Here is a 16,756-nt window from a genome sequence, read left to right as displayed (position 1 = left end):
TGATTTCCTTTGCAAATGCCTGCAACCCCTCCAAAGATTCTGGAATCATAGAGTCATAGACTTGTACAGCACAGAAACAGATCCTTCGGTCCAGCTCATCCATGCCAACCCAGATATCCTAAATTAAATTTAGTCCCATTGGCCAGTATTTGGCCCATATCCCTCTAAACTCTTGCTATTCATATACCCATCCAGATGCCTTTTAAATATTGATTTTGTACTAACCTCCACCACTTCTTCTGGTAGCTTGTCCCAGATACGTACTACCTTCAGTGTGAAAAGGTTGCCCTGAGTCCTTTTTAAATCTTTCTCTTCTCACCTTAAACCTATGCCCTCGAGTATTGAACTCCCCTATCTCAGAGAAAAGAGCTTAGCTATTCAGCCTGTCTATGCCCTTCATGATTTTATCGACCTCTATAAGGTCAGCTCTCAGCTTCCAACATTCCAGGGAAAATATTCGCAGTCTATTCAACATCTCCTTATAGCTAAACCCTTCTATCTTGGCAACATCCTTGTAAATCTTTTCTGAACCCTTTCAAGTTTCACAACATCCTTCCTATAGCAGTTGTAGAACATTTGAAATTTGAAGTTTATCTTGTGTTTACAGTCAATTATTCAGCAAGGTACTGTACCTAACTGGTCCATTCACTGCAACCATTTGCTAAATAGGTATGAATGCCTGGTGGCCAGTGTAGATTAAATTGGTGCTGACAGCAAGGGGTTCAATCCTCATACCAGCTGGGTGGATTTGGGATCTCTCTCCTTGATCTATCTGAGGTGGAGATTATGACATCCTGGGGGGCTGCCCATGGACAGAGAACTAAAGAAAAAGAAAAATTATATGTTACAAAGCTTCCACCTACTTGATAAAGATTGGGAGCCGAAAGGATTTTAAATAATGTCCTGAGTGATTTGACAAGTCGGCTTTTCGGAGTAGGAGATTTCCCAAGTCTACACAATTACTGATGTAATAGTTAAAGAGTTTGATGTTTTGTTACTTAGTTGAGTGAATCAAAGTTGTTGCTTCGGGAATGAAACTGCCAAAACATTACAATCAAGAATCCTTTACTGTGATACATCATCTATACATTAATTTTGACAGTAACTGCAATTTAGTTTTACTGATGGCTGACATTTCTATTCTTGTTTTGGAATTGCTATCAAAGGTGTCTATGTTGTTACACTATATATCAAACATACTTGTTTATTTTTCAACAGTTAATGTTGGGGACTATATCCAGGCAGTGTTGGACAGAAATTTGGCTGAAAATATTAGCAGAGTTCTCTACCCGAATGATAATGTAAGCACAAAGAGTATTTTCTAGAAGTATTGTATGTGCCTGTGTGATTATACAATTAAGTACTGGTCATTTTAGTTTTGCTAATTGTCATGATCCCAGCTGATATTTTTAATGTGGTGCTCTTTCAATGAAACAGAAACCTGCTATGCTGTCAATTTGATTTAAAACGAAAACAAAAGTTTACATGGGATCTCCAATTTACAAACATCTGATTGATGATCACTCATTCTTATGAACACAGAGTTCATTACAGGGTTATAATTTTAAAGACAGTATGAACATTTTCTGTACTTACAAATGGCTGCTTTGCATTGTGTCCTGACCAGAGAGAGAGTTCCCTTCTCCATCATACCTTTCGGCTTGACCTAACTATCTCCCTCAATTTCCAATCTAGAGAGGTTGCTAACCTTTTTCTTGATTATTCACATGAATGAGCTTAAAAACTTTCGTAGCTTTAAATAACACCTTCAGAATTCTAACCAAACACTTCTAGCCTGGAATTATCAAACGAAACTCTTACACTCAGTTGACCTATTTTGTAACTCACACAACACAATCACCTGATGAAGGAGCAGCGCTCCGAAAGCTAGTGCTTCCAAATAAACCTGTTGGACTATAACCTGGTGTTGTGTGATTTTTAACTTTGTACACCCCAGCCCAACACCGGCGTCTCCAAATCGTATTTTGTAACTGTTTTTCTAAGAACAATTGTTCTTCTGTCTGAGCCAGCCAGGTCATCTGTGAGCTGAAAAAGAAGTTTTCCAATCTATAAGGTTTTAATAAACAAAAGTGTCTTGTTTGGCAGAATCTTCCCAGGCTCTGAATGATGTGGGCAATGGCAAGGAGTTTGCAAAAATCATATGTAAAATCAAAGGAGACTTTTCTCGATGTCAGGATCAACAAGTCTCATTTTCCAACTAGGTTTTTGATCTCCAGATGATATTCTTGTTAGTTAGTGGAGTGAGATCTATTGATAGGGATTACCTACTCACTATTACCTTCATTATTACCAAATATAATCATATTAATATTCCAGTCCCATTCTACCACCTACTAGGTACATACTGGGCACTAAGAACAAAAGAATTAGATGCTAAAAACACCTGGCAAAAAAATCCCAAGGCATGTTCATGGGCACAGATGTACACACCTACATCCACAGATTTTGGTACTGGAGACTTGCCAGTCTCCCAATGTCATCATGGCACGTCTCTGTTCCACTTACAGTACCCTTTTGCACTTTAAAACTGTGCATTGGGGTGCACTGACAACTATTGTTGCAATGCTGCTGCAAAGATACTATATGTACAGAGGCAGGCACCCAGCTTAAAAATTGGATCAGGCAGCATTTAGGGCCATTCACTGCTTCCTTAGCATTTACTCATTTTGAGCCTACCTGGTTTCTCACAGCATCACAGCTTTGTCTTGCCTTTCTGTGTTTTGCACATTCAATCAGAGATACGCAGGCTTAGAGCATTTCTGTCTCATCCTGTTATTTAGCACAGTCACAGAGAGGTCCAGGAAACTGGTCGTGGTTGTCAGCAGTCCTCAGCCAAATTAAATAGCCTTCAGTCAGGGGTCCCAATACAGTGATTCAAGGGCAGCCTCTGATAAACATCCAGGACTTGAACACGGTTAGTCAGTCACTTGGGGCAGTCAGAGATAAGATCCTCTCCTTGTAAGGAGTGAGGAGCTGAATGTTGGACAGCCCACCAATCATCTTGGCTCTTTCTATCCTATTTTCTCCCTGAATGATAGCAAAAGAAGTTTGATGGCGAAGTTTGATGGCACTAACTAACAAGAATATCATCTTGAGATCAAAAACCTGGATGGTGGAGATGGTCAATTGGCCAAAGCAAGTGAGTAGGCAACATAGAGGCCATGTAGGGTTAATGATATGGGAGGCATGTGAGAGTGAATGAGGGAAGGAGTTGCAAGCAATAGTGAGAGTGGTGGAGCATGAACTTTGGTGGGAAATTGGAAGGTAGAGTAGTGAAGATGGAGTCAGTAAAAGAAAGCAGAGAGAAGATGGCGGTAGTTCGTGGTGATGGAGAAGAAAAAATCATTGGCCTTCCTGAAAATTTGGGCATTCCTCCAGACAACTGAGACTATCTGGTGACAAACATGGACCAGATTGGCTGGGTTCTTCTGCCTCCACCAGGACTTCCAGATCCCTGTCCACAAAGTGAAGCACCAATTTCTCTTTATCTGTTATGTCCAGGACAAGTGTCACAAACTATGCAGGGCAGCTCCAGTCTAACAGTGCTTGTTCAGGAGCACAACAACCTTTTACAAATGATTTCGGCATGTAGGATGCTAGTCCATTCTGGCAGTAGAGTTTTTCTGGGTACATTGAGTGGTACGGTAGGGCTAGCATTGGACAAGAGTGTTGCTATACGGGTGGGCTGGGTAGTTAATGTGGTAAATCTGGGACAATATGGTGAGAAAACTCTAGGATTCACAAAGTGAAACCCTTTGTGAAACTTGACAAAATGAACACAACCCAAAAACATAAGATTCAGCCCATTAAGTCTGACCTGCAGAAGCTTCATCAATGAGCTAGGCTTTAAAGACTGAATTAAAAGAGGAAAATGAGCTAGAGAGGAGGAGAGGTTTTGGGAGGAAATTCCTTAGTTTAGGACATAGGAAGCTGAAAGCACTAATGGTTCAGCAATTAAAATCAAGGATGCTTTAAGATATCTCAGATTTTTGAGTTGATGTAGATTATTGTAACAAGGAGGGATTCAAAAATAGTGATGAGCATTTTAAAGTAAAAGTATTACTTAACCAGGGCCTATGTAGGTCAGTATGTATGGGGTAATATGTGACCAGGATTTGGTATGATGCAGAATATCAGCAGACAGAATTTGGATGACCCCAAGTTTACAGAGGACAGAAAGTGACAAATTGGCCAGGAGTGCAGTTGATATGTTAAATCTCAATGGGATGAGATTTTTAGGTGCAAATGAGCTGAGGTGGGATGGAGGCAGGCCATGTTACAGAGGAAGAAATAGGTGTTCTTAGTGATGGTGCAGGTAAATAGTTGGACATTATTTTTTGAATAAGAACAGCCTGATTCAGTCTCAATGACACTATCACACTTCCTCATAATACTATCAAAATAGAACATTGTAAACGTTTTAACAACAAGCATAGTACACACAGTAGAGGTAACATTCATTTCTCCTTTTGTCACATGTCACTTTTCAACATTCTATCTTAGTAAAATTATAAGCTTACCTGTTACAAAACCAACGAATGTAATAATTGATTTTTATAACTCTGGACTGAAACACATTTAAAGTTAGCACATGGATTGTAAGCGGTTCAAGAAGGCAGCTCATCACTGCCTTCTCGAGGGCAACCACACATGGGCAATAAATGCTGGCCCAGCCAGCAATGCCCACATCTTACAAGTGAATGTAAGAAAAAAATGAAAGAACCGTTTTAAAAATCAGGGATTTACAAGGTTGGCTCCATGTTGTGAACACCTGTTGTGAGACCATTTGTGTAGATGTGGGTTCCAGAAATGTGTGGACAAACTGGTCTTGTAGGGTTGTTTAGAAGTGAAGCCCATTGGTTTCTGGACTCGAGACCAGTTATTGATGATAAAGATCTCTACCTGCCAACAGCTATGTGATTGATTGTAAGGTAGCTGAATGGCTTGGGCTATGAAGAAGACAGAGAGAAGCCAAGCACACCAGAAGTAAATCAGCCAGTCTGCTGCAGACAAAAAGCTCTGTCCCCCAGTTCTCTGCAGTAAGTCATCTTAAACCTGAGACAACCAGCGTATCTTTCCTTCAGCTGATGCCAAAAGTTGTGACTTTGATTTGGATTACTCAGAGATCATTCATAAGTGAACAAACCACCTTTTGTCTCTTGCAAACCAGTGGAAGCATTTGGAAAAAGGAAAGTTCAGGAGAAACCATTGGATCAGTAAAAATCAACAAGAAAAGTCTTGATAACAAAGACAATGGAACAATTTTCTCCAGTGTTCCTAGTAACCTTTAGTTTTATTTTCCTGTTTGTGTTTGTGTGTGTGTGTGTAAGAGTGAGAGAGAGATTGGTTTAGTGTTTTAATTTATAGAGTTTAACTAAGTTTAATGGTTTCCTGTAGCTAAAATCTAATTACCTGTCAGAAATAATAATTCTTATTCAGAGAAAACTTTTCAAAGGTTTTAACTCTTGTGACAGCTCCAGGAATAACAGGGCTTGATTTCCAGTGTGCTACCCCAGTTTATTGTCAATCACTGTAAAATATCTCCTTTTTTCCTTCGAGTTTTCTTTGTGCCATTTGCATGTCATTGACTGCAAGATTAAACTGTGGTTTTGCAACTCTCATGTTGCTTTTTTAAACTCTGTATTGAACTGGATAGAGTCTAGACTTTGGGACATACTTGTATTCATGACAGGCCCATAGTTTTCAAATTTTTTGGTCTGTTTAATTTTGTCAAGACAGTCATTGCTGGCAATCCATCTCGCTTCTGGATACTGACAGCTAGGAATTGAAATGTTTCTTGACCCCTGGCTTTCTTTTGTTCTTCTTTAAAGCTGGGCAAAAAATTGTTAACAGGGTTTTCAATTTTTAAAACAAACTCTGAACCACTTAGTTCAGTTTTTAACTCCTGAATGGTTTTCTTCTTATCAAGATGTTTTCTAATGTCCAGTTCTATGAACAAAAAACCAACACACGAGCCAAATAGCTGCCATAACCATATTGAATAGTGAAATAGAGATGACATGTCATTTGGTCTACTCCTGATCCTGTACTGATTTCATCTATTCTTGTGGAAGTCTCATTAACCCATTTCTCTGGCGCTCACTCATCTACATTATCTCCCAGTTGGCCAACACCATGGCTGTAAAATTCTTATCCCTGTCTTCAAATATCTCCATTACCTCACCCTCTATATCTCCTCAGGCCCACCATTTTTCCCCCACAATATCTGCATTTCTCCAGTTCTGTCTTTTTCCACATGCTCAATTTCATTCATTTCACCATTGGCAACCATGGCTTCAGTTGCCTTAGCCTCAGACTCTGGAATTCCTTTTCTAATCCTCTCCACCTTTTTATGTCTTTTTCTTTCTTTAGGAAGCTCCTTAAAATCTACCTTTTGACTGACTAAACCTTTTATGGCTTGGTGTCAAATTTTGTTTCATAACATTCATATGAATTGTCTAAGGAGGTTTTGAACTATACTGTATAAATGTTGTTGATTATAACTTTGGTGCAAAGATCACAGAGCTAGAAGGTTCTGTTGAAATAAAATCTGGAATTAAATGCTTCTGTTGGAATCAGAACTGAATGTCAATGCTTATTATTGATTCTTTCATTACTTGCTGAATAGCATATTATAGGTATTAATTTTTTAAAAATGCTTATTCATGTTGTCATACACATTAGTCATTGGACTGATAGATGGTAAAGGATGGAAGTAAAGTCCAGTATTGTCTTGCAAGGAAAGAGGTAAATAAATCACACTAAGAAGACTGCTACAATCCAAACTTTTGTTCCTTCTGATTAAACAGCACTGCAAAGGTTTGGTCACTTTTTCATTCTCTTCAAAACTATGGCTGAAACAATTTAATGAGTTGCCACCATGTAAATTAAACTTCCATCTTAAAAGAAACTAAAACAAAATATTGTTAAATGACTACAGTAAAAGGGTTGACTTTGGAAACTATACCAACCTTTTCTTATTTAATTGTATTGATACCTTTTATTGTATTAAAAGGTAGAGTAATCTTAATTATATTTTGTCTTCAGTTTTTTGAGGGCAAAGAATTGAGACTAAAGCAGGAATACTTTGTTGTTGCTGCCTCACTTCAAGACATTATCCGTCGCTTCAAGTCTTCTAAATTTAGTTGCAAGGATACTAGGAATTGTTTTGATTCCTTCTCTGACAAGGTAAGTGTGCGTAACTTGGAACAGAAACATCAAAACCTTGTTGTTTAGGAAGGAAAAGGTAGGTGCAGTCAATTTAGGGCAATATTCAAAGTTTGTGTGAAGATTTGTAGCTCGGGTGCTCGTTGTTGTGGTTCTGTTCGCCGAGCTGGGCAATATCCTTTAATCCAATTGATATTGGTGGGATGAAAATGTATTTAACAAGGTTAATTACTTCCAGTGAAACTAATGCCATTTCAGTTCCTATTCCACATAGGTCACAGTAGAAATAATGCAAAAAGTAAAAGGGATCTGGGAGTGCTAGTACAGGATTCTCCAAAGGTTGACTTGCAGGTTGAGTCCGTGGTTAAGAAAGCAAATATAATGTTGTCATTTATTTCAAGAGGGTTGGAATGTAAAAGCAGTGAAGTGCTACTAAGACTTTATAAAACTCTGGTTAGGCCCCATTTACAATACTGTATCCAGTTTTGGGTCCGACACCTCAAGAAGGACATAGTGGCACTGGAGCATGTCCAGTGGGGATTCACACAGATGATCCCTGGAATGGCAGGCCTAACATACAATAAATGGTTGAGGATCCTAGGATTTTATTCATTAGAATTCAGAAGGTTGAGGGGAGATCTAATAGAAACTTACAAGATAATGCATGGCTTAGAAAGGGTGGAGCTGAAAATGTGTTGCTGGAAAAGCGCAGCAGGTCAGGCAGCATCCAAGGCACAGGAGAATCGACGTTTCGGGCATAAGCCCTTCTTCAGGAAGGGCTCCTTAGAAAGGGTGGACTCTGGGAAATTGTTTCCGTCAGGCAGAGATACTAGGACTTGTGGGCACAGCCTTAGAATTAGAGAGGGTCAATTTAGAACGGAAATGAGGAGACATTTCTTCAGCCAGAGAGTGCTGGGCCTGTGGAATTCACTGCCACAGAGCACAATGGAGGCGGGGACGTTAAATGTCTTCAAGACAGAGATTGATAAATTCTTAAGCTTGCAAGGAATTAAGGGATACGGGGAGAGTGTGGGTAAGTGGCGTTGAAATGCCCATCAGCATGATTGAATGGCAGAGTGAACTCGACGGGCCAAATGGCCTTACTTCCACTCCTATTTCTTATGGTCTAAAAAGAAAGGCAGGTAGTCACCAAGAATGCAGAGCACCCATACAGCCATGTAGTGTGGAGAATCTCCCATCCTAAGCACAAGCCTGTACCTATGCCATTCCAAGCTTCTTTTGTGCATCCCTTCTACATTACCATCTACTGTAGGGGCTTAACTGAGAACAATGGATAAGGTCTGTAGTTATTAAACTTGTTCTGAGACCAGAAAATTAAAATGTCTAGTGGACTGATTTTAATCCTAAATTGAAGTGAACTGTTCTTAAATCAATTGACATACAAGAGGTAAAATATGAAAAAAAGATGCTGTTCTATATGATTTTATATTAATTAATCCATTTATACCTGCAGGTAGCAATTCAACTGAATGACACTCATCCTGCTTTGGCAATTCCAGAGTTAATGAGGATTTTAGTGGATATCGAGAAAATTGATTGGGATCAGGTTAGACCATGTAAAGAAAATAACTTATTCTAAGCATAGCAGTTCTGAAATGCAAGAGAACAAATCACAAAAGCACTTTTAAACATCTCAATATATTCAGTTGTTTTCCAGTCAGAAAGTTTCCATTTGGTTAAAATGGACTCCCTTATACCTCTTTTGATAATGATAAATTGGGAAAAGTAACAAAGAATTGTACAGAACAGAAAAGCGTATTTTGAATTTGAATGTCTAAACCAGAAGTGTGGCTAATGTTGAACTCAGTTCTTCAGACTAAAAATAACTGAATGGAAAAGAATCTTTGCAGGGTCAACTCAATTTCAACTTGAATCTGGTTCCGAAGCTCAAAAGTGTTCATGGTTTGATGTGAATTTACCATCTCATTTGTTAATGTCACAAAAATGAAACAGCAGTGGAGAATAGGGGTTTTGGTGAAAGCTCATTAAATGCTAAAAGCATTTTTTTGAACATAAAATGAGTACACTACAGATTAGAAGCTGAAATGATATTTTAAGCAATAACAATTTTTAACATTTTTCAGGCTTGGACTATCACTAAGAAAACATTTGCATATACTAATCACACAATTTTACCTGAAGCCCTTGAGCGTTGGCCTGTGGGCCTCTTTGAGAAACTCCTACCCAGGCATCTGGAGATTATCTATGAGATTAATCAGAGGCATCTAAATGTAAGTGTGTAATATAGTACTACATTTTTGGAATATTTATTTATTTATTTTGTTTTTTAAATGCTATGGGAAAAATGCAGAAGCATAGTGAGCATAATGAATTGCACAGATGAATATGATAAAATGCAGTGCAGGAGAGATTATTTTTACATTTGGGTAATGATATAAATTCAGTGCATATATATTCTTTTATTCATGAAATATTGGGATTGCCAGGAAAGATGACATTCATTTGTTCTAAGAAGCTGGTTGTGAACCTTCTTGAACTACTGCAATCTTCTTGGTATTAATTTTCCATTATGATATTTCTAACAATGTCAGACATTTAAGAAAATAATTTATGGCTTCCAATAAAGATATATCCCAGTGATAGAGAAGATTTCTAGAAAGGGGATAAGCCAACCATCGTTAATCAAGGAATTTAAGGATAGCATCAAACTGAATGAAAAACATACACTGTGGTGAAGTTTAGTAATAAGTGAGAGGATTGGGAAAGTTTGAAAAAAAAACAAAAGATGATCAAAAAAAAACGAAGTTAAACCTTCAAGGTAAATTTGCAATCAATATTATGACAGACAGCAAGAGCTTACTAGCAGCAGAATCCCTGCTGACGACTTGCACTGGAACGGTAATACTTTAACACTCCATTACATGTAACACATCTAATACTAAGGGAGGGAAATGCATTACAGATAACTAAAATACAAAAAGTATGACTAATGGAATTTAGCAGTCACCATTTTACATGCTAACCCCCGCAGTTGATATTATGTAGATTAATTAAAATGTCATATTTGTTTGTTTAAAAACATTTGTTCCTTTAAGGGTCTCATTGTGGCTCAGTGGTTATCACTGCTGCCTCACAGCACAAGTGACCTGGTTTCAACTCCAACCTTGGGTGACTTTGAGAAGTTTGCAACTTCTCCCTGTATCTGTGTGGGTTTCTGACTGGGATGTTCTTAGGGTCAGTAAGGAATCGATGGGCAGAATGGCATCTGTCTGCACTATAGGGAGTCTATACATCAGTAACAACTTAGCTTTTTTAAATCAAAGATATATTTGAAACATTCAGAATTTAAGAAGTGTTAAAATGTCTTTTGATTTTCCAGTATTTAAAATTATTTTTAAAATTTCTGTGGGAACATTCTGTGATGCCACTTACACAAACATCCATTTCCTCCACCACTGATGCTCAGCAGCAGCAGTGTGTACGATCTACAAGCTGCACTGCAAAAATTTACCGAAGATCCTTAGGCAGCAGCTTCCAAACCCACGACCACTTTCATCCAGAACAAAGGCAGCAGATATATGAGAAAACTACCACCTGCAGATACCCCTCCAAGCCATTCACTATACTGATTTGGAAATAGCTGTTCCTTCACTGTTACTGGGTCAAAGTCTTGGAATTGTGTCCCCAAGGGCATTGTGGTCTACCTCCAGTATGTGGATTTCAGTGGTTTAAGAAGGCAGTTCACCACCACCTTCTCAAGGGTAACTAGGGATAGGCGGTAAATGCTAGCCAGCCAGCAACACTCACATCCCATGGTTGAGTTATAAAATAAGCTTCTTTAAAAAGATGAAAAAGAAGGGAATGGCCAAAGTTAACATTAGTCCTTTAGAGAATAAGGCTGGGGAAATAATAATGGGGAACCAGGAAATGGCAGTGACATTGAATAAATAGTTTGCATCAGTCTTCACAGAAGAAGACATGAATACCAATTCACAAATATGAAATAATCAAGGGGTAAAAGAAGGAGAGGAAATAAGTATGATGATTATCACGAGGGAGGAAGTATGAGAGAAACTAATGGAACTAAAGACTGATATGTCCGCTGGACCTGATGGGATGCATCGTAGTGTATTAAAAGAAGTAGAAAAATAGAATGGAAGAACAGAATATCTTTTATTATCACATGTGCTCAAGTACAGAGAAAAATTTACAAAGTAGCTACGAAGATAGTGGATGCACTGGTAGTAACCTTCCAAGAATCCTTAGATTATGCTTGAGGTCAGTGCTTGGACCCCACCTATTCACAATATACATTAATGATTTAGATGAAATATAATAAATGACCAAATATAAAATCTCTAAGTTTGCAGATGACACAAAGCTGGGTGAGAGGGTGAGCTATGAAGAGGATGCAGAGATGTTTCGGTGTAATTTGGACAAGTTATGAGAGGGAAAATGCATGTCAGATGAAGTACAATATGGATAACTATGAGGTTGTTCACTTTGGTAGCAAAATTAAGGGCAAATTATTATAGGTAGCCCCTGCTATCCAAAAGTAGAGGGTTCCCAGGAAACCTTTCGCAAGTCGAAAATGGCGTAAAGCAAAGGTGCATGATTGATGTGGAAAAAAGTGTCGCTGTTTTTCGTAAAAGCGAAAATCCTCTTTGGATTCATGAAAACAGGTACTAATGTAGCTCTTTCAAAGCAAAGTTGTGTAAAGCGAATGATCAAAAAGCGGGGGATATCTGTATCTGAATGGTGATAAATTGAGAAAGGGAGAGATGTAACAAGACCTGGGTGTCTTGTAGAGCAGCAGTTGAAAGTATGCATTCATGCATAGTAGGCAGTGAAGAATGCAATTGGTATGTTGGCCTTCATCGCAGGAGGTATAAGGGCAGGGATGTCTTGCTGCAATTATACAAGGTCTTGGTGAGAGCACACCTTGGAGTACTGAGTGCAGGTTTGGTCTCTTTACCTGAGGAAGGATGTTCTGGTTATGGAAAGAGTGCAACAAACTGATTCCTGGAATGTCAGGACTAATATATGACGAGAGTCTGGATTGGTTGAAATTGATTTATTAGAGTGTAGAAGAGGATATCATAGAAATCTATAAAATTCTAACAGGACTAGGCATGGCAATTACAGCGAGGATGCTCCCAATGAACAGAGAATCTAGAAACAGGGCACGGTCTCAGGATAGAGTGTAAGCTTTTTATGATTAAGATGAGAAATTTCTTCATTCAGTGGTGAGACAGTGGAATTCTCTGACTCAGAAAGCAGTTGAGGCCAAACATTGAATGTTTTCCAGAAGAAATTAGATATTGTTTTTAGGGCTAAAGAAATCAAAGGATGTGGAGAGAAGGTGGGAACAGGATATTGAGTTGCTTAATCAGCCATGATCAAATGAGTGAAGCAAGCTCAAAGGACCGAATGGTCAACTCATGCTCCTAATTTTTACCTTTCTATGGAAAGGTTCCAGAGGGTTGGACAATGGCAACATTTTTCTTTAAAAAGGATGACACAAAAACAGGTAACGCTAGGACATAATGATTGCCCTTATCCATTATTGGGTCTCATGTACCATCTGCTTCTCTCAGACTTATTCCCACCATATTCATTCATATAATTTATCAATGTCAGTCTGTTAAAGAAATCATGATAAAAGTTGAAGGTCAGAAAGGACGTAGGCTAGGGGATTTGACATGACTCTACCTATTTTAGATTAAGAGAAAAATTCAGGGTGAAATAGGTGGTTGGGACCACTGCAATGATCCTGGGCCAGATACTATTTTGCAGTGTGGGGGACAATAAAGTCGAGCACTCTGATTCTTCATCCTGTCCATATCTACTCTTATTCCTCATACTTGGAGATGTTTCATCTATTTCTGATAACAACATCTTTGAATTCAGCTAGCCTTTCTATATAATGTTTCTCTATGAATCTTTAGCCCATTCAGTATTTTACCTATCTCCTGCTTCATTTTGACTTTGGCAGCATTTTCTTTGATAAAAACAGATTTACAGTATTATCATTACTATCTCAGCCACATCCTCTATGTCTATATGCGAATTCCCTTTTTTGATCCCTAATCAGTCCAACCCCTCTTCTCATCACATCTTTGCTATTTAGGTGCCTATAGAGGATTTTGGGATTCCCTTTTGTGTTACTTGCCAGTCTCTACTCAATCTGTCTATACTTCCCTTTGCTTTTTTTTTGCTTCCCTTCAACTTTTTGCATTCAGCCTGGTTCTTCTTGAAATATCAATTTGACATCAGTCATCTAGATAATTTTTCTGATTCATCTAATTGTATCTTTTCTGTCATCCAGAGAGTTCTGCCTTTATTCATCCTTCATGGAACATATACCTACTGTGCCCAAACTGGCTGCTCCTTACAATCAGGCCATTCTTCAAATCCATTTTTCCAGCTAAAATTTCATTTGAATCAATTTGGCCCATATGTTCTCACTGTTGATATTGTCCCTCCCCAGTTAATTATTTTTCACTCTGGATAATTCTTTTCGAAAGCTATCTCAAATATTGTAACAGTAAGATCACAATTTCCTAAGTGTTTCAATACTGGTGCTTGATCCATTACCCCATCATATTCTCACAACCATCCCCAGTGTTGTTTATCATGCACAGGTAGCCTCTGTCATTAGTGTGAGTACATGAGTTTTCCTGGACTTGCAATTCTGTCATTTAATTTGTGCTCACTTCTCCAAGAATTGTTCTAGTAGGTTAGATTGTACTCTGTTGAAACGTTTTACAGACACGTGAAGCAGAATAGCACAACGTATAAATTAGCAGGACAAAATTGTTAATCTTAGCAAGAGAGAGAAATATTGAGGACAGTAGAAGCTTCCCCATGCAAGTGCAATCAGAAAGAAGAGCAGTTATCTCCTAATAATGACTGGCAGAGAGTTGTAGACGTAAACAGCTTGGAATGATGAGTTGGGCTGAAGGGCCTGTTTCCAAGAGGAATAGGAAACAGAGGAAGGAAGTTTTAATATTACGTAAGGTGGTATGGTGTGAGAGTATAAGAAATGAAGGAGTGGCCCACTGAAAAATGCTGAATGGTTACACCAATTTAGCGTGGAGTTGAGAGTTTTGAGAAGATTTGTAGCCCAGGTTGAGGTTTTGGATGTAGGTTTGCTTGCTGAGCTGAAAGGCTCATTTCCAAATGAACCTTTCAGCTCAGCGAGCAAACCTACATTAGTGTGCAGTTCTTGAAACAGGATTAAGAGACCTCATGCATATAATTAAAGAACATATTATGTTTCAGGCTAGTAGCTGAACAGTTGTCCATGTTGACAAAGAAATACTAACATGTTTAGTCATAGGACATTGCATCTAATGTATGGGACTAAAATGGAGTGAGGTCAATTTATTCTTTATTTTCATTAATTAATTGTGCATTCATTTTTAAAAAAATGTGCTGCAACAATTTGGAATGGATTAATCAATTGTTTTGACCAAAATGACTTCCTACTCTCAAATTTTGTTGTATTGAAATTGAAATTCAGATAAATGCGAGGTGCTGCATTTTGGGAAAGCAAATCTTAGCAGGACTTATACATTTAATGGTAAGGTCCTAGGGAGTGTTGCTGAACAAAGAGACCTTGGAGTGCAGGTTCATAACTACTTGAAAGTGGAGTCGCAGGTAGATAGGATAGTGAAGAAGGCATTTGGTATGCTTTCCTTTATTGGTCAGAGTATTGAGTACAGGAGTTGGGAGGTCATGTTGCAGCTGTACAGGACATTGGTTAGGCCACGTTGGAATATTGTGTGCACTTCTGGTCTCCTTCCTATCGGAAAGATGTTGTGAAACTTGAAAGGGTTCAGAAAAGATATACAAGAATGTTGCCAGGGTTGAAGGATCTGAGCTACAGGGAGAGGCTGAACAGGCTGGGGCTGTTTTCCCTGGAGCGTCAGAGGCTGAGGGGTGACCTTATGGAGGTTTACAAAATTATAAGGGGCATGGATAGGATAAATAGACAAAGTCTTTTCCCTAGGGTTGGGGAGTCCAGAACTAGAGGGCATAGGTTTACGGTGAGAGGGGAAAGATATAAAAGAGACCTAAGGGGCAACTTTTTCACTCAGAGGGTGGGTATGTGTATGGAATGAGCTGCCAGAGGATGTGGTGGAGGCTGGTACAATTGCAACATTTAAGAGGCATTTGGATGGGTATATGAATAGGAAGGGTTTGGAGGGATATGGGCCGGGTGCTGGCAGGTGGGACTAGATTGTGTTGGGATATCTGGTCGGCATGGACGGGTTGGACCGAAGGGTCTGTTTCCATGCTGTACATCTCTATGACTCTATGACTCTAACTGGTCTATTTTTTAAAATTCTGCATTTTTCATTCAACTGCTCTTTTCCATAGGCAATTCGAACTTTTTATCCTGAAGATAACCAACGTTTAAGAAGAATGTCACTGATAGAAGAGGATGGAGAAAAGAAGATAAATATGGCGCACCTTTGTATTGTTGGTTCTCATACAGTGAATGGCGTAGCCAAGATTCATTCCAAGATCATCAAAGATCAAGTGTAAGGATATATTTGAATGTGTTTAAATTATTCTTAGCCTATAATAATTCTGAATGATCTTCGCCAACTTTTATATAATTGTTCTTACTTGCAAGAGACCGAACCACCATTCGTACATCATAAAAGTTGACTGAAGAATACATTCAAAAGTCATGATGACTGGATCTAATTTCTAGCAATCGCAGGGGAGTGGAGCAAATTGCCCCAAAATGATTTACTGCCCATTCTTGCTGACACTGTAGCCAAGATAATCCTCCCAGTTCAATGGGCAGCTGAAGGTTCCGCAATCTCCCTTCCCATGAGTAGTGTGCTACTCATTGACATACAGAAAAAAACACTCTTATTTTAAGAGAGTACTAGTTGCAAAGATGACATGGACTGCGTTTATCGTCAATATCAACTGACAGTCCAGCCAAAGAAAATCCCATCTGATAAATCCTATAGATAAACATAGAAGATGCAGAAATACCCTCAAAGGCCCCAGAAAAATGCTTCAACTGCTTGCTACCTGATCTTATCCTCCATAGAAATGTAGGACTTTTTCAGTTCAGAAGAAGGTTATTGAGTCCATTGTACCAGTGTTGGCTGAAAACAGTTATTCAACTCCAATTCAGTTCTGATTCTAGCATTCTGTTTAAAGAGTTTTTTTCTGGTCTGTGTGCTGCTGTTTTCTTAAAGGCATATTTCAGAATTCATATTTCACTGTTCAATAGCATTCTCTTTTATTGTTTCTGTTTGGACTTTTGGTGGATCCTTTTTACTGTGTAACCTATAGAAGTTTCTTTGATGACTGAGATTAGATTAATTGGCTGATAACTGACCAGTTGGCTTTATCCTATTTTCTGTGAACAGGACATACCTGGGCAATTTTCTACATTGTGAGGAAGATGCCAATATTGTACTTTGACTGGAACAACTTGACTAGTGTGTAACTAGGGTGTGGCTACTTCTGGAGTACAAGCCTTCAGTACTGCTGCAGGAATGTTGTCAGGGCCCACATCCTTTGCGTCCAACTGTTTCTTGATTTTATATAGCGT

At 38.6% G+C, this 16,756-nt stretch overlaps 1 protein-coding gene across 1 annotated transcript in view; it reads left to right on the top strand.

Moving 5' to 3' along the window:
- The window catches only part of pygl (phosphorylase, glycogen, liver), a 125,812-nt gene that overhangs the window by 63,041 nt on the left and 46,015 nt on the right, over positions 1-16,756 (top strand). The window contains exons 7-11 of the mRNA XM_087990212.1: positions 1,219-1,301; positions 7,069-7,209; positions 8,663-8,755; positions 9,294-9,440; positions 15,556-15,719. Coding sequence (XP_087846338.1) covers positions 1,219-1,301; positions 7,069-7,209; positions 8,663-8,755; positions 9,294-9,440; positions 15,556-15,719 — 628 coding nt within the window. The remainder of the gene's footprint in view (positions 1-1,218; positions 1,302-7,068; positions 7,210-8,662; positions 8,756-9,293; positions 9,441-15,555; positions 15,720-16,756) is intronic.

The sequence above is a fragment of the Chiloscyllium plagiosum genome, unplaced genomic scaffold (assembly GCF_037043375.1).
Source record: "Chiloscyllium plagiosum isolate Xiang-an unplaced genomic scaffold, Cpla_swu_hap1 HiC_scaffold_8, whole genome shotgun sequence".
NCBI lineage: Eukaryota > Metazoa > Chordata > Chondrichthyes > Orectolobiformes > Hemiscylliidae > Chiloscyllium > Chiloscyllium plagiosum.
This window is presented reverse-complemented; position numbering and strand designations above follow the sequence as displayed.